The 18,068-nt window shown below is 51.8% G+C and overlaps 1 protein-coding gene across 1 annotated transcript in view; it reads right to left on the bottom strand.

The window, feature by feature from the left end:
* The window catches only part of POU2F3 (POU class 2 homeobox 3), a 74,845-nt gene extending 63,605 nt beyond the window's left edge, over positions 1 to 11,240 (bottom strand). The window contains exons 1-2 of the mRNA XM_076002590.1: positions 11,007 to 11,240; positions 5,385 to 5,453 (exon numbers count right to left, since the gene is read on the bottom strand). Coding sequence (XP_075858705.1) covers positions 5,385 to 5,453; positions 11,007 to 11,034 — 97 coding nt within the window. The 5' untranslated portion in view covers positions 11,035 to 11,240. The remainder of the gene's footprint in view (positions 1 to 5,384; positions 5,454 to 11,006) is intronic.
* Between the last annotated feature and the right edge of the window lie 6,828 nt (positions 11,241 to 18,068).

Here is an 18,068-nt window from a genome sequence, read left to right as displayed (position 1 = left end):
CCAGAACAAGAGGCAATGCACTGATGCTGCAGCACGAGGGTCTTAGGTCAGAGATGAGAAAGGACTTCCAGGCACTAAGGACAGTGTGCTATAAGAATAGGTAGCCAAGAGAAATTGAGGGGATGGCTTTCCTTAGAGATGGAAAATAGATGAGGCTAATTCTCTAAGAACAGTGGAATCTTTCATTTCCCAGGGATGGTTTTGAAGTGTCTCCAAAGGAAGAGAGGCATGGGTAAGATATCTTCTCTGAATCCTTATATCCTCAGGAATTCCTATCAGTTCCCCCTCAACGTCTGGAGGGCTATGGTTTCATCCTTCTCTTGCAGGGAGGTGAGGGATGGAGCAGGTACGAATCGAGGCACAGACCCTAGAAATCTGTCCCTTCCCTACATTCCTGTGACCCCCTCCTCCCCCTCGTACAACCAGGAAACTGGAGTCCTGGAAGCAAGCCGACTGGTCCTGCATCCCTTCACCTTGCCCCCTGAATGCTTGCAGTAATTATCAGCCTCATGGTGGATTGTACGCATATGGTCATGTACACTTTTCAAAGTGCTTTCACACCTGCTCTGTCATTTAATCACAAAGAGGGAGGGGTATGTGTAGGTGTGCATGGGCGAGCTTACACACGAGCCTCATTTAGACAGAGTCACCAAGTACTTACTTCCGAGATTTTTCCTGTCCTCTCCGCCAGTTAAAGAATAGTTTTGTTAATATTTTGGACTGAAAACCACACTCATCACTAAAAGCCTTCTGCCTGTTCCTACCTGGAACTTCACACCTCGGTTGTAATTTTCAGCTTGTTTCTTGGGGACTCAGCAGGGTCTCATTCTTTCTCTGGGACCTTAAGAGAATCACTGACCTCTCTGCTCAAGCATGTTTTGGCCCCAGACAGGGTGTTGCTTCTGGGACTAGATCAGTCTACCTATGGGGAACCTGGCTCCCCCACCCTGTTTTTCTATGTCACTCTCCATAATTTTGGCATTTCCCCAATACTGCCACTCTCTTGTGTCCTCTGTCCTTAGTTCTCCACATTGACTCGAGTCTCCCCGCCACTATCTTTGGGAAGAAAGTCACTAGAAAGACCCAGGCCTAGTTCCATCATTTGCTAAGTATGAGACCGTGGGAAAAGCAGTAAACAATCTCATCACCACCAGCCTCGATTTTCTCATCTGCAAAGTGGGATAATAACACCTACTCTGACGGAGTTGCTGTGAAGGCCAAATGCACAAAGTGAGAGTGCTTTTACTGACACAAGTTGTCACCATTACCCACGAGACCAGGACTCGCCACATAAAAGGAAAGATCCTGAGGACAGGGACTCTTTCTTCATCTTTCTGAGCCCAGGGTCTGCCACAAAGTGGCCCTCTCCCTAGATGCTGGGTGTGAGGCTACCGGTGAGGTCAGAGAAGAGGATCGGAGCCCAGACAGAGCAAGACAGCTGGAGTGTTGGAGGACAGAGGACTGAAAGGGAAGTGGAAAAAAAGGGACCAGGGAGGGCCCGGGGCAGAAGGGCGGGGAGAGATCGAGCAAGCTCGGTGCTGAGGAAGGCTGCACAAAACTGCAGGATGTGGAACAGATGGAGAGACTTCTGCAAAGCAGAGCTGTGCGCACATCCTTTAAAGTTCAGCCCTAGAGATGATCTAGTCCAACCTTCCCTTTATGGGGAGGAAGAACAAAGGTCCGTGGGGGGATCACTTGCCACAGTAACATGCAGGGAGCTCGGGGCCGGCCCAAGATAAAAACCTGACACAGTTAGACAGGCCTGAGTTTGATTCCTGGTTATACGCTGCGTGATTTGAGGCAAGTTAGTTTTTCACTCTGAGCCACCATTTCCTCATCAGTGAAATGGGGACAATGATGTCGCTATCGCATAGGCTTACTGCAAGAATTGAATGAGGCAATGTGGGGAAAGCTGCGGGAGGGGGCTCTGTAAATGCTGCTGGTCTTCCCTTCCTTCCTCCTGAGCGCTCTGTTGTTCTCCCCTGTGATGGAGGCTGCCACGTGACCGACAGGGTCAGAAGTCACAGGTCAGCTACACTGGCACGTGGGGGCGGTCCGTTACAGGCCTGGGGGCGTTTAAACTGTGGGTAAGGCTGTATTTTCATCCGCCGCTGAATTGAGAAGAGAAAAAAAAATTGTCGTGGGCCTCAAGAGTGGACGAAAAGTAACAACAGGTAAAGAAGACAGAAAAGCTGATAATTCAGAAATCTAGAAAGAGTTTGGCTTTCGTCCTGGGAGGGGGAGTGTGGAAACAGCACTGGACGGGGCCCCAAGCCTTGCCACAAGGACACTGAGGCCTTGGGCAGTTTATTCTCTGTGTTGTAGCTTCCTCACTGGCCATGACCAGGGACAGCGAGCTGCCAGCCGGGTCTCTGCAACCAGGAGGTCTGTCTGAGCCTGACTCACGCCCTCCCTCCTTTGCATTCCCGGCTAGTGTGGATGGGGACACTCACTTCCCTTTCCCAGTGCCCCAGGGATTTTACACAGCCCTGAGTGTACTCTGGGGAGCTGGGACTTTCTAAGTCACCTTTGTTTCTAGTTCCTTTAAAACCTGGAGACAAACCGCCTCTTACTGCAGATGCTGCTGGGAAGGCCAATCTGTCTTTTACAAATCCAAAGGAAGCCATTAAACCACGCTGGTAACCATTGTGACTCATAATAAGCTTTCCTCTGTAAAAAATGAGTCAGAACGACTTTCCAGGAAGTTTGGTTACTTTAATTAGCTACTTCTTTTTTTCTTGCCCTTAAAAACATGCAGTAATTTGAGGATCACCTAAGTATCGATGCTACCAGCCACAGAGCCCCGGCGTGAAAGATCTAGTGGTGGTGGAGAGCCAGGCAGCGTGGAAGTTCCAGATAGCACTGTCTCCTGGGAGCTCAGGGGGACACACATGCATGGCATCCTTTCCTGAATGGCAAAGGGACAAAACCAACCTGGGGCTGACCCAACTGGCCTGAGTGAAGGGGAGCCTTCCCTGGCTACCTGTGGCCCAGAAGTGCCCAGAGGTGATGGCCACTCCACACGATTACAGAACCACAGAATCCTAATGATGCCATTAGAGGTCATGACGATCACAGTTGCCATGCGCCAAACACTGCGCTAAGGGCTTTAGACATGATCTCTTGAGTAACTCTCAACCTATTCTCTAAGTTGGGCATTAAATTTCCCCCTTTACAAAAGAGACAAGAATAAATTATCAGGTCACACAGCCAGTAAGCAGTAGAGCTATGAATTTTATCCCAGGTCTGTTTGATTCTAAATCTATACTTTTCGGCCGGGCGTGGTGGTTCACGCCTGTAATACTAGCACTCTGGGAGGCTGAGGTAGGAGGATCGCTTGAGCTCAGGAGTTCAAGATCAGCCTGAGCAAGAGCAAGACCCCATCTCTACTAAACTAAAACTAGAAAAAATTAGCTGGGCATGGTAGCACACACCTGTAGTCCCAGCTACTTGGGAGGCTGAGACAAGTGCATCCCTTGAGCCCAGGACTTTGAGGTTGCTGTGAGCTAGGCACTCTAACCCAGGCAACAGAGTGAAACTGTGTCTCAAAAACAAACAAACAAAAAAGAAATCTATACTTTTCAAAGGTCATCTGTTCCTGCCTCCTAGGAAGGCTAAGTGGCGAGTCTAAGGCCACATAATGAATTGGTAGTAACCCTACATGAGTGACAGATTCCAAAGATCCAAGTTTATGTCTGGATCCTTTCTCCCTTAACCTACTTGATACGTAGCTCCCACAGTCTCCAGATAGGAGGCCAGAATTCGCTTGGACTGTCTATAGCAGACTCACCTTCCTAACCCTGCCAAGATCTGAACTCTCTCCCTTTCCTGGCCCACCTTGCAGTGTTCCATCAGCTCACTTTCACTCCCTGCACTATTGCCCTGACTTGGTCATGGTAACTAACAACAGAGCACCAGCAAACTGGTTAAGTGTGGTCTTCTGCCCGTGTGGACACTCTCTTGGCCGTGTCCCCACACACCTGGGGCAATAGGGCCCAGGTGAATGAACAGAGTTGGCTCCAGCCCACTCCAAGAAAGGGCAACCCAACTTCTTTGGATTGTGGCTCTTGGACTCTGATTTTTCTCTAGGGAAGAATGTCAGTGTGGGAACTCTGCCCATCACTCCGCTCTCCAGCTGAACTGATTTTAAAGCCTTGCTCAGGTTTTTGAAATTAAAAGAAATTTTCTTCTCACCTGGGAAGGACAGGTGCCCCCCTTCACAGACCCTTAATAAAACATATTCAGCTAATGAATCAAGTGAAACAAGGATATCACTGGCCCACAGTCTCCCCAGTCTGCCGTCTGTACACACAAAGCAAAATATAGACTATAGCTCTATGCATATTGCTACCTGTGCAAGTAGATGGTGTTTTAATATTAAATTGGAAAGCAGAACAATTTGTGGTAAATGCATTCTGCAGAAACCTCCCCTCCCAAGACCCCCAATTATCTTGTTCCTGCCCCTGAGTGTTTTGGCTTCAAGACTGGAACTAGGTGGTGGCTCACACCTATAATCCCAGCACTTTGGGAGGCTGAGGCAAGAGGATTGGTTGAGCCCAGGAGTTCGAAGTTTCAGTGAGCGACACCCTCAAGAAAAGAAAAGAATGGAACTAGACTGCTGTAGAAGACTTGAAAAAGATTTTAGCTCTGGGGGACATCGATTCTCTTCCACTTCTAATTTCTATGTCTCTAATGATCCAGATGAAAGACTAATTGAGGTCTAGTTGGGATGCTATTAAAGTTATTTGGTGGTGTTACAATTTATACTCATCTTTCTTTAAGTTCTTTTTAATTATATGGAGCTTTCAAAGCAAGGCTTAAACTATAGAGGTCAAAATAAAGAGCTATGAAACTTTCTTCTCAATTCTTTTCTAACCCCTTTCTCTCCTTTACAAAGCAAAGTCATCTCCAGGCACCAAGCCTTCTTCTCTGAACCTTCATACCACCCACACACACATTATTTGGAAGGGGAACCTTTGCACACAGTCCTCTTTGGTTAGTTCCTTGAGTAGGACTGTTGAGATGTCTCCGGCTCAAAGACCCTATCCCCATCTACTAAAGAAATCTCTGCCTCTGTCAATCCAGAGAAGCTGGCAACACAGCTGCTCTCGAACTTTATTTTTGGTTTTGTTTTTAAGGATCTGGCCCCTTCCTAGCCTAGTTCCAGAGGTTTTGTTTTGCTGTACACCAATATCTACTGTTCGAATGTTCCAGGGTCATAGCCCACATCTCCAAGGAATTCCCTTAGTTCCTAACACCCAGCTTTTGGGTCTGACTGGCTGAAAGACCAAGCAAGAAGAGGTTCCACATTGTTCAACATTGTTTCCAACAACTCTCTCCCATCCTGCTTTCCTGTTCCATTTTCCAGAAGAGGAGACCCTTACCTGGCTCCACCTGGCCGAGAGTGCCGCGAGCATCCGTGGAATCGGCTACATCCCCACTCATCTTGATATCTGCAGGGAAAACACAACTGATTTTAATAACAGGTCACAATTTTTCTTGCTATGACATATGTGGCTTTAACTAAACAGCAAAGATGAATGTGTAATTACAACAACCATCAGACTTTCAAATTCCTGATTCCCGAACATACAACCATTAGAATATTCATAAGCGTGGGGGCACAAATCCCCTCCTCCTGCGCTTGCGGCTCGCCTTGCCTTTCTTTCCCCTTTTCTCCAGTGCCACTGCAGGGTCTCTCATCTTCTGCATCATTCATTGCCCCTTCCTTCTATCACCAGGACTCAGCTGGTAAAAATTTAACAAGGGGAGGGGTGGGGAGACACCTTCCGTTCCCAACCCTCATTTCCTTTGGGGTTTGGGAATTTATTTTTTTTTAAAAACTAGCATAAGAATGATCCCTCTCATCTCCTCCCCAGCTCTGTGCTTGATAATAACCCTGTCCTGGAAGACAAGAGGACCCTTAAACTAAGGCTTGCTCTTCTCACCTTTCTTCCCCAGTTCCTGCCCGGGCTCTGCCTGGTTCTCAGAGGTCAGTGCTGTGGCTGGGGATCAAACCCTAGTTCCTGTATCACCCTCCTTGGAGATCCTGTGCTTTGGGGATCCTTACCTTCTCTCCTACTCCTTCAACTTGCTCAGTGAGAAAGGGATGGCAGCAGGTCAGTGCCCCACAGAAAGAGAATCCCTACCCCAGGCCCCAGTCTCAGCCCCCAAGTGCAGCTGGGCTGGCCTCTCTGCCCTGCTTCATTTCAATAAATTAAACATTTACCCTTAACAGACAGCTGCCACCACCTATAAGGCCTCTGAGTCTCCTCTGGGGTCAGCCCAGGGAAGGAAAGAGGCAACTTTGAACTAACTCTCTCTCTCTCAGCTTCTCTCCTTATTAAATCACCCGAAGACTGAAGTGTTAAAGACAGAAGAATATTTTATTCAAATTGTGTTGACCCCCCTCACAAACCCCCCCTTCTCTGGGGCAGCACTTTAACTCTTTCAGACCAGATAAAGTCTTGGTGAGCCAATTTGCATGCTTGGCTCCCCAGCCAATCGCAGTCAAGCAGGCAGTCTTAATTTGCATCAGGTAATCAGGCAGTTGGCAGCCTGGACCCCGAGGTGTAGAGATGATCAGGATGCGGGACGGGTGGACCTCCTCTGGCCCAGGAAAAGAGGGGAGAAAACTTTTTTTAAAAAAATTTTAGGGCAATGATGTGTGTGGCTCCAGCAGATATTTACTCCTCTAAGGTACAGTGGCTGCAGCGCCAAGCAAGACAGAGATGAGGAGTCCAAAGACTTAGAAGTAGGGGCGGGTATAAAGCAACCTTAGGAGTCACTGTGGTTTGAGGGATTTTTTGAGACCAGCCAAATGGAAGGAAGACTCCTCTGTAAATGTTTGGAGTTCCGTGGAGCCTTCCGCAGACCATCCATGCTGCACCGCGTGGCCACAGAGCTCTAGGGGAGACCCTGCAACCCTATCCTGCCACCCCACCCAGTGCACTGCGTTTAGAAAAGCATCTCTTGACCCTAACCTCAGTCGTTTCTGCTGCAGTTTCAAACTATCTGTATAGTCTGCCGTGCATGAATGTGCTGAATTTACTAGTGTGGCCACCTGCACACATTTGCAAAGGGCCTCTACTCCTGCTGGCCTTCTGCTCCCGTGGAGAAATGGGCTCCCCTTTGTCCCACCCAAGAAGTACCACCTCTGGAGCCAGGCATTGCCTAACGCAGACCTGCTGCACGCCAGCGATTCTCCAACGGGGCTGAGAAAAGCCCTCCAGCCCCTCCGTCAGAGATTGCCTGGAGGGTGCGGAGGAAATTCTCCCCTCTGGTGGTTTTAACCTGCTTCACTAGCACTGGAATTCAGAGAATGGGTTTTGGCGTCAGACAAACCAGGATTTAATCTCAGTGCCATCACTAACTAGCTGGGGGACCCTAGCTACATATTTGAATGTGAATGTTTTACCTAAAAAATGGGAATAATGATACATCCTTCCCAGGGTTATTGCCAGGTTTAAATGAAATACTAAATGGAAACTGCCTGGCACAGTTCCAGGCACAGAGTAAGCACCTGATAAATGAACTAATTAAACGGACACTTAGGCTTAGATGCTGGTCCCTTCCCCTCCTGCCCCCCTCGCATGCCCCTCCTGTAACCCCTCCCCCCATTGTAAGGGGTAGCTTTGGTCTCAGCACCACTGTAACTTGCCCTTTTCCTGGGAAGCCATTAGCGGTCTCCAAATTCTGACTCCATAGGAAAAGTGTCCATGGGACAGTTATAGGTTAAGAGGCAGTGAGGTTGGGATGGTGATCAGGCTCTGAGTCAACTCATTTTAAACTCCTGACATTTCAGAAGGTAACTCTTTAACTAAACTGTGATTTTATGCCTAGACCTCAAACTCTCCTTCAACACCCATTTCCTACATTATCTTTAAATACACCCAGAAGTCATCTCATTCATCCTTTAAATTAGCTTGAAAGTTAGTCCCAATCATGTCTAAAAATAACTCTTGAAAGAGCCAAAGTTCCCCACACTGTGCCACAACATCTATTCATTTGATGTACTCATTACGGGAGCAACACGGAGACACTTTAGGATTGGACTTGAGCCTACATGGAGGGGCAGGGTGAGATGACCTGTAAAACTTCTTGAGCCCCACAGGATGCTAAGACAGCGAGAACCTGTTCCTGTTGGGTAGGAGGCTGAGACTGATGGGTGGGACGGGCTCTTGGGTCTCAGCCTAAAAATGGGCCAACACCGAAACTCCCCAAGACGCTGTAACCCTTCACCTGTCGGACAGCACTTGCCAGGGGTGAGTGAGAGAGGTATGGGGTGGGGCTGGGCTGTTCTTATCTCAGCCCGCGACTGAGTAGGCTTCCTGCCATCACTCCCTTCCCTGGGGAGGCTCAGCTGCTCTGTGTAAGAGCCCAGACACCAGATGCAGACCTTCATCTGCCTCACTTGGCACCAACACACCCTGAAGCTGGCCTTGTCCTCCTTGAGCCTTGGCATGACCAGGAGCAGCCCTCCCTAAACATCTGCAATCTGCCGGGAGAAAGCCCGCGAGGCAGCACTCCCCACAGGCTGCAGGCTGAGTGTCCACAGTGTCCTGGACCTCTGGGGTCCCTGCTACTCTGGGAAAGCAGAGGCCCCACCCCTCTCTCTCCTAGTGTCCATCTTCATGTCCTGGAAGGGACCGGAGCTCCCTCTTGGGTCCTCCCTCACATACCTGCTGATGGGAGCACTTCTACCAAGGGACTTCAAGGGACCCACCAGTCCCACTTCTGAGCTAGCCAAGGCTCCAGCTCTCCCCTAGAGGAGACTCTCTCATCTCTTCTTTTCCCTCTCACAATCAGGCCTTGCAAACCAATGGCATTCCTGAGCTCTGACTGGCATCAGTCTGTGAGGCTCAACCCTTCTTTCCTAACCCTGGCGGGGCATAGCTCAGACTGAGAGAAGGGCAGAGAAAGGGACACCCTGGGGCAAACCAGGTGTTCCCCCCTCCAGCTGGCTTCCTACTGCTCTCCTTGGGCTCTTCTCTCCCTCCCTGGCCAGCTGACTCTTGTCTGCCCCTCTGCCTGTCCATAGCCTGGTAGTGAGGAGCCCCTCCTTGGCTGGGGAGCCCCCGTGTCTGGTGACTTGCTCAGATCTTCGTGCTCCCCTGTGAGCTGAGCGATGCTCTATAAAGTACAAAGCGCTGGGGCTCCAGGCAGACCTGAATCATGGCCTGCACCCAGGTTATCAGAGCAGAAAGATGGGGCTGACTCAGGGGACTAGTGGAGCCCTCTGAATGGGGGACCTGGGAGCCAACCTGCGCCCTACTTTGTATGTGCCTATTCCGCCTCCTTCCCCCACCCAAACTGTTCCAGCAAATCAACTGAGGAGTCCTGAAGGGCCCAGGACTGGGAACTCACAGGAAAAGTGCTATTTATCAAGAATCGGCAGGATATAGGATTACTGTGGGGGGAAAATAAGACTTGAAAAAGACTAAGTTTCTGCAAAGAGCATCCTGGACTAAGGGACCCTAGAGAGGGGCCCATGTAGAAACACTCTATCGAGGGAAGAGGGACCCTCCCTCATAGACCCCACAGCAGGGCCCCCCACTGGAAGACCCTACAAAAATGACCTCAGACTGAAAGTCCAACAAGAGGACCCAGCAAAGAGAGCCCTTTAACAGAGACCCAGTCAGAGAGACTCCACAGAAAGTCCCAAACTGGGAGACCCTTTGGCTGCACCACCGAAGGGGAGCCAGCCACCACAGATGGCCCAGCCATCCCCGAGGGGAGACAGACTCAGGAGGAGACAGACTCAGGAGATCGGCTGGGGAGGGGCAGCAGGCAGACGCAGAGAGAGGAATCAGGAATCCACCCCAAGGTAGATGGAGACCCCACCCTCAGGAGAAACCCCACCTGGGGTTTAGCTCAGACTCCTGCTGCCCACACAATGGGGTGGAGGAGGTGCTTGGGTTTCTGAGAAGCACCCGCCAGGGGCTCACCCCAGGGGAATGCATGGAGGCTTGGCGTTCCCGCCTCAACCCATCCCCTCCTGCTCTCTGCTACATCCTCCAAGCCCCTAGGGCTTAGGCTGCTTCCCTGCCAGGCCCCAACAGTCCCACCTCCTCCCACTTCCCCCAGAGCAGGAGCCTCCAGTAGACAAGGAGGTGGGAAACCCCCAGGAAGTCTCTGATCTTGGTCTTAAAGAACTTTCCACCCACTGCTGGGGTCCATCTCTCTGAAGAGTCTTGCTCCTGTTTGAACTCTGGCCTCTTTGGTGGGAGTGAAGGAAGGGGAGCACCTGCCCACCATGTGCTGAGCCTACTGCACCTCCGAGACCCATAGAGCATGTGGGTGGGCACGCCCCACACATATACAGACACACCTGGAACACACGTGCAGATATCTTCAGTCCCCAAAACATGCCACCTCTGGGGTCTGCTCCACCACCGCTCCCAACACACATGGGGACAGGCAGACACGCCTCTCACACACAGGGATGCATGCATGCACAAGCCCTAATCAATACATGGCATGGCACCTGCCCCAGGTGTGCCTCTGTAATTGCCCCACCCCACCTGCTTCTGGTAAGCCCCCCTCCCCTGACATAAATGCCCACTTCGCCTCCATTCCACACATTTGCCTGGACACCAAACACGTAACATGTGGATACACGTATTTTCCTCACTTGTGCACTCCCAGGTCCACACCCCTGGCTGAGTGAGTGAACCACCCATCTCCTGCAACCTCCTGAGACTACAGCAGTTCAGCACACCCCGGTCCTGCACAACTGCTGCTCCCCGGATCAGGGATCAGGGTTTTAGAATCCCTCCCCCTCACATCAGCCCTCATCCTTATGCTTTTCCAAGGTTTCTTACACCAGACTGCGTCCCTTTAGTCCCCCAAACACCCATGCCCGCCCAGGACGACCCGCTATCCACATCGCCCTCTCCTGGCCGCTGGAGAAAAAGTCCCCCTCCTCTCCCAGAACGGTGTCCCTCTCCTTCGCCCCTTCCTGCGCTCAGTGACACCTGTCAGAGCTCATTCCCTCCGCCCCTCACCTGTGTGCATGGGCTCCAGATTCACCATCCTGCCCCAGGCGGGGCCAAAGCCAGCGCCCCCCCAGGTCCCGCGCGTCTGCCCCAGCCGGGCCCCCTGGGAAGCCAGGGTCTCCTTCCTCCCGGCCCCGGCCGCCGCCGCTGCGGGAGCCGCTGCCGGAGCCGTCGCCGCCGCCGTCGCGCGCTCCGCCGCTGCGGCCCGGGCAGCACTCGGCGCGGCCGGGATTGCCACACTCCCCAGGTGAGCACGCGGCGCGGGGCGGGGGCCGCCGGCCACGCCCCCTGGCAGGGCCCCCGCGCCTGGCCCGGGGCCCATGCAAAGCAGCGATTTGCATACAGGGAGCTGGGGGCCTGGGGAGGGGGCCGGGGGTGCAACCGGGGCGGGTCCCGACCCCGCGGAACACCTGTCTGCCCCAACCCTGCGGGGCGGCTCCTCCCCATGGCGCCCGCAGTGGCCCGGACTCTGGGTCCAGCTTCCCCTTTTTAGGAACCCCCTGCAGGATATCCAGACCCAGCCTGAGCTTCCGTCTAAACACACTCCTGAAGTGTCAGAGCTGCAAGGAATCCGGGGTGTTTGGAGAAGTCGAGGGGGTGTGCAGGAGAGAATTCGGTTTTGCAATCTTACCTCCCAACCACTTACCAGCCGTGCGGCATGGGACGAGGCTCTTCACCTCCCTGAGTTCATTTTACTCGTTTGTAAAACGGGGCAGGTGCTAATCGTAACTGGCACCCTATGGGGCTAAGCAGGTAGCCTCGCTCACCTAGTCCCCATGGCGTCCTCACAGCTTTGGGGGATCTAGATGGGTCCAAGTTCATTAGCACGTTTTCCAGGTGAAGACAACCGCTTCTCGCCTGTGCCCCCATCCGCATCCCAGCTTGTTGTGAGGTTCTATGAAAGGATGGATGTGGACGTTAGTTCCCAGTGCCCATGGGACAGCCACCTTCCAGAGCTGGGCAATGACTTGTTCAAAGGCATACAATTCCCTAGTGGCAGGGGCTGGCTGGAATCAGGTATCTGGACTCGCACTACAGTGCTCTTTGCAGCACCCATCATAGACTCATCATCTGAGTCCCTGCTCACCCCTTCCTCCTCCTCTCTCCAAGTCCCAGGAAGTGGTTTGGAGCCCAAGAGACCACCTACATGGAAGCCCAGAAAGCCGTGTGCAGGCAAGAAGGCAGGACCTGACCTTCCTTTCCAGATAGGACTCCTTTCACTTTAGTCCCTAGGACTAAGTCCTGCTCACAGAACAGGTCCTGCGCTTTTCTGCCTGTACGCCTTGCTTATGCTATTCTTTCCACCTTGTATGTCCATTCCACCATCCACCCCAATATTATGTCACCCAGCATTTATTGAGTTTTCACTATTTGTCAGGCTCTGTGCTGGCTAACACTTTAAAGGCATCTTTAGTGCTTTTGGGTCTCAATTTGTCCTCATAACAACCTGCACATTGTACTATTATTATTTCCATTTTACAGATGGGGGAAATGAGGCTTAAAGAGTTTAACTTGCCCATGTTACATAGCCAGTAAATATCAGGGCTCGTGTTCTAAAGCACTGCGCTCTACTCCCTCTATGGCTATGCACAATTCAAATGCCCCCTCCTTTCTGAAGTTAGAAGTGATCTTTTACTAAATTGCCATGACACTTCGATGTTCTTAACAGCCTGTGTGGCAGGCTATGTGGGCCTTTTCTTGGGCTACCTCCTGGCTGTTAACCTCTGCCATGGGCACCTAGAACAGTTCTGGGCACACAACAGGTATCAGAAAGGGTTAGGGGTGTGCCACAGTGGCCCTAGAGGAATAAGAAGTGTTTAGGGATTCTACAGGTTCATACAAATCACCCTCCCCAGTCACACTGACCTCTCCTCCCCGCATGCCTGGCAAGAAGGGTGGAGGGGACCTTCTTGTTTGGCTGGCTGGGGGAAGAGATCAGCAAAGGCTCCTTGGAAGACCAGTGACCCCAGAGGTCCTTCTCAGGATGCTCTCAGCCTCAGTTCCCTTACTTCCTCTTCCCCTTCTTTCTCTTCCCTCCCCTACGCTTCCCCAAGGTCCATTTTTTATCTCCAACTGCACTCACCTGCCGTCATTCTAGAAAAATGCCTGCACACAGTTTATATACCCCTGTGTGCTTGTGATTTCCATATCTCTATTTGCATATCATTTGCATAGCCGTAGTTACAGAGGGTCTAATTTTCTGACCACCTTATCTGGGACCTGTTGCTCTTCCCTATGTGCAAAGTCACATTTCTTCTCTGGGTTTTAGTTTTCCAAAAGCCAGAAAATCTGTATTTGATGATTTGGAAAGGCCTTCTGGCCCTAGCAGCCTAGGATTCTGAGGTCCCTAGGGGAAAGGAGGAGATGGAGTTCTTGGAGGGGGGATACTGAAGCACAGAAAGGACCTTGGAGGTTCACAGTTGAAAACAGCTTTGGATTCCAAACATGGAGTGGGGAGGTGGGAGGACGAAAGGGTGGGAGGGGTGGCAGTGGGGAGAGTGTGGCAGATACTACCTCGTTCATTTATTTACTCATTCAATAAATATTGATCAAGTGCTTTCTATGTGCCAAGAACTGTGCTACATGCTAAACACACACTATCTTATTTAGTTAGCACAACTTTAGATGGAAGGTACAATTATTAGCCCCCTTTTACAGAAGAGGAAACTGAAGTTCAGGGAGGCTAAAGCAGCTAGTAGATGGCAGAGCTGGGATTTAAACCAAGTCTGCCAGATCCCAAAGTCTTTTAACCTTGCCCTCCAGTTTCTGAATCTGGCAATCCGCTCCCCTTCTCCTTCCTTCTTTATCAGATAATTTGAGGCAGAAAAACCTAGATATAATTTTGACCCCCTCATATGAGGGACCTGAGGCACACAGAAAGGGCACTTGCCCCAGGTCAGAGAGCAAGTAAATTGTTCAGCACAGAGGCCCTTTTTCTCTTATCCACTCCTCCTTCGAATACCCATCCTGGGTCTTAGAAGGGGCAAATTAGAAGGCTGGGTGGGTTTATGGCACATGTATGGGGGCAGAGAAGGGTTAACAACTTTCATTTCTTCCCCCTCTGACTTGTTTGCTGGTCAACTTCAATTAGCTGAACTGGAATAAGAGTATAAAAGGCCCACCCCCATTCCACCATGAAACCAGCTTTTTGAGTTCTGGACCGGAGAGAGGTAATGGGGAAGGTGCCAATCCCCCGGGCCTGGTATTCCATGTCCCTGTTTGCTTAGTAGAGGAAAAGCTGTGGGGAAGAGAGAGAGATAGAGGTTTGCCTGGAGGTTAGAAAGGAACAGAAAAAAGAAAGGGAGAAAGAAGCAAGGACAGGAAATTTCAGTGCCTTTGGACATCAAAAGAACTATATGCAAATGAAATGCAAATAAAATGCAAATTATCTCATCCTCCCTCTTACCCCACCCTTTCTGGACAGCTGGAGGACTTATTCAGAGAGTAGCCAAAGCCTTACTCCAGGATGCTGTAGTTCTGAAAGTGATCAGCTCTGAGCCCTCCTCTGGTCCCCCTGGAGTGACATCTAACCCCCTTGGCTGCACCCCTAGGGAGTGTACTAGCTCCCTAGGCTCCATTTCTACTTGAGCATATGATCAGCTTCTTTTGCTTCAAGGACAGAGGGCTCTAGGAGTGAAGCCTCCCCTTCTGGACACATTGGCTGGAAATGGCCTACAGCCCTGGAGAGGGTGCTGCAGGGAGGGAGGCAGGCCTGAGCCCCCTGTTCCCCACTTGAGCAGAGAAAAGTGGCCTTCCTGGCTGGAGGCCCTGCTGCTCACTCCCACTTCCTGTCATGTCAGCTGGATTGAGTTGTCAGGGCTGGGAGAAGGGCGGAGAGCTAGGCGTCCTGGAAGGCCACCAAGCAACAAGTCCTTTCTAGCACTTTCCTTCTGCCAGATGAGCTGTGGGGCCCAGAGTGTGGGGGTGCAGAGTCGGGGTCAGCTCCCTGCCTTGGGTCAATCAAAGGGAGTGGATCCCAACTCAGGCTTCCCCGAAAAGCAGATGGAAGCAAAGTAGAGCCCAGGAAGGACTTCCAGGCCTGTTTTTAATCACACCTCAGAGTAAATCTGATAGCAGCATTGCCAGGAGGCATTTGCAGAACACAGGGGAAGGGGATTAGTGTCAGGGGACAAAATAAGAGATGTCCTGGGAACCAGGATAAAGCCACCGTGTCTGGGGAGTGGACGGGAGAGGACATTGGAGTCAGGATCCAGAGTTGTTCCCTGCCCTGTTACCCCTAAAGCTGACTACCACCCCCCACCAGGGACATCCTCCCCTGCCCAGTACCCAGCCTTTACCCACATTGGGGTAGGGGAGAGTACACACACATTCATTACCCATTTTGCATTTAAAGGTTCAGAATAATAGATAATAACATTATGCATTTAATTTAAAGACAGTATAATAACAACTGTCTTCCAATCAACTTTTTTGACCTTGAGGCCAGCACTGGGCCTGTGCTGGACCTCTCTAATCCTACCTTCAACAGACCCCTACCTCAGCCAGTCTTCCTGGCTCTCCTAGCCCACCTTAGTCCAGGTAACCTTCCTGGTCCACCTGCATGCACTCTCAGGGCAAGTCTAGGCTCAGCGCGCCCTCTTGTGGTAATGGGGGCGTGTGACCCTGACTTTCGCACCCCTACTTGCAAGAGCCTGGAGAGCCCTTCTCACAGGAGGAGCACCCATCCTTGGCTGCAGGAACCGAGGGCCCAGTTCCAGGCAAGCTGGAGATGTAGAATTTTAGTTACACAACGCTGTTGGGTCTTCCAGTCTGTGCTCACCCTCAAAGGCCAGACCTCACCATGGAACCTCAGTTGAAGTCAGCCAGCTGTGTCTGCCCAGTCACTACAGGGACAAGAGCTCCTGGCCTTGTTGGGCTGTTTGTCCTATTGTCCTGTTGCTGGATGGCTCTGCCAGTTATAAGGTCCTGCCTCGTATACTGCCCTCTGGGGCTGCTGAGCTCCATGCCAACCCTACACCCGCGTGTGTTGGGAGATCAGTGGTCATTCATCCCTTCAAAGCTGTATCGAGTACCCCCTGGAGCCGCACTCTGGGCTATGAATGTGGCAGACACTGTCCCTCCCCTAGAAAGCTCACAGTCTGTTGATGCTTGTGGACTAGTGAGCAGGCAAGTCCCTCATCCTGTGGCATGTACCCTAAGAGGAAAGCAGGGGGTGCCATGGGCACTGGCTGTGGGGCACACCTTACCCGAATTTGGGGGGCATCAGGGAAGGCTTCTGGGAGGAAAGGATGTCTAAGCTGAGATCCCAGAGAATAGGGGAAAGCAAAGGGAACAACCAGCACGTGCCAGGCAGGTGCATGGGACATTCAGGGAGCCCCACACAGTACAGGCAGGGACTGAGTACAAGAGAGGTGGACCAGCATGAGTGAGTGAGCGGGACAATAGTCCTACAGGGAGGACCTTGAAGCTACCTGACTTAGACAGGTGGAAATAATTTGCCAGTCTCAGTAGCAGGTGACTTGTGACACACATCACAGCAGATTGCAGCACAGCCTTGAATAGCAGTTCCAAGGTTGGGGATTGCTGGGGAGGAGGGTGCTGGTGAGAAGTTCACCTGGGAAGGGGCAGGGAGCAATAGGGCAAAGGTGCAGAAGGAACTGAGTTTGTGGTATTCTTCATTTTGTTCTTCAGATGGGAAGATCTGAATTGTCTCAGGGCTGTTGGGAAGGAGGCATGAAAGAGAGATGGAAGAGGAAGAGACAGGATAGTTTCCCCTGAGAGGCGCGGCCCAGCCTGAGTGAGGTTGCCAGGGGGCCTGGCACGGCTCTTCTCCTCTCTGGCTTGAAGAGGCACTGGTGAGGGTTAGGTTCGGGCCTTCCTGAGGGCACCTGGCTTGCCTTGGCAAAGGGGCCCAATCAGGAGCATGTTCCTGCCAGCTCTGCTCCCAGGGAGCTTTGGACCCTCTCCTCCCCTACGTACTAAGCGCTTGCTACTACAGGGATTGGTGCGGCCAGTGCTCCGCACACCACGCTGCTCACCCTGCCCAAACCGGGGGCCCCTCCTGCAGGGGAGCTGTGCTCTCTGAGCCTCTAGCTGGTCAACCTGATAAAACCATCTGGGTTAGGAGGCGGCCTGGGGGAAGGAGGTGTGGGAAGAAGGTGGCATGGGGAAGGAAAACCTAGGGTTGATCCCAGCCCTGTTCTGGTGAACTATCCAAACTTGGGCAAGGCACACACTTTTCTAGGTGAGCCACATCCATAGATGTTACAGAATCGCTTGCTATGAGGAGCCCGTGGGCTGATTTGCATGAAGGTGCTTTGTAATCCCCAAAGCTCACAGAGAAAGGAGTACGGATATGACCCCTCCCCGGTGTTCCGACATGGCCATGACGGCCTCCTGAGGATAGGAAAGCCTTATCTCAGTGTTTCCCAAATAGCTGCCCACGTACATCTATTTTAACAAGCTCCCAAGTGATTCCGGTGCACACTAAAACTTGAGAATCTCAGCAGAGAAGCAACCGTCACGGAATTTCAGGCGCTGTGACAGTGGGGTTGAGGGGGTTGGGAGGAGGGTGGTCTATCACGGCCCCTGGCATGTGGTCCCCGGGAGGCAGCTCCTTTGCAGAGTGTAAGCTCAGCCTCCAAGTATCAGGGAAGCTTAATTGTCCTCCCCATCCCCCTAGACCAGGAAAGGGCCCATGGCAGGGATGTCTAGTGATGGTGTCCAGAGCCCCCTCACTGCAGGGGACAGGCAGGCTGGGAGGTGCAAGTCCAGGAAGGTCAGAAAAACACTCCAAGTCTTGAAAACACTGCTTTTTAAAAAAGCATTATTTCGGGTTATTTGGAAGTCAGTAGGGAAGGTATGTGGATTTGGGGACTCCACACCCAACAATAAATGTGCACATGTAGGATGGGAGGTGCCTTCTCCAAGAATCCCCGCCCCCACCTGGGGCTGAGGCTCCAGATTGGGCAGGAGGGGAAGGGGCAAAGGCCAGGGGCAGGGGAGGGAAAGCTCCCTCCCCGATCCCCTAGCAAGGCTGAAGCTGGTCCATGAAAACAGGTTTAGAAAGGAGGCACGCCCACCTGAAAAGGACATCTCCCACGACCCTCA

This window comes from Microcebus murinus, chromosome 4 (assembly GCF_040939455.1).
Source record: "Microcebus murinus isolate Inina chromosome 4, M.murinus_Inina_mat1.0, whole genome shotgun sequence".
NCBI classification, from domain to species: domain Eukaryota; kingdom Metazoa; phylum Chordata; class Mammalia; order Primates; family Cheirogaleidae; genus Microcebus; species Microcebus murinus.
Note: the sequence above shows the minus strand (reverse complement) of the source record. Positions and strands in the feature narration are given on the sequence as shown.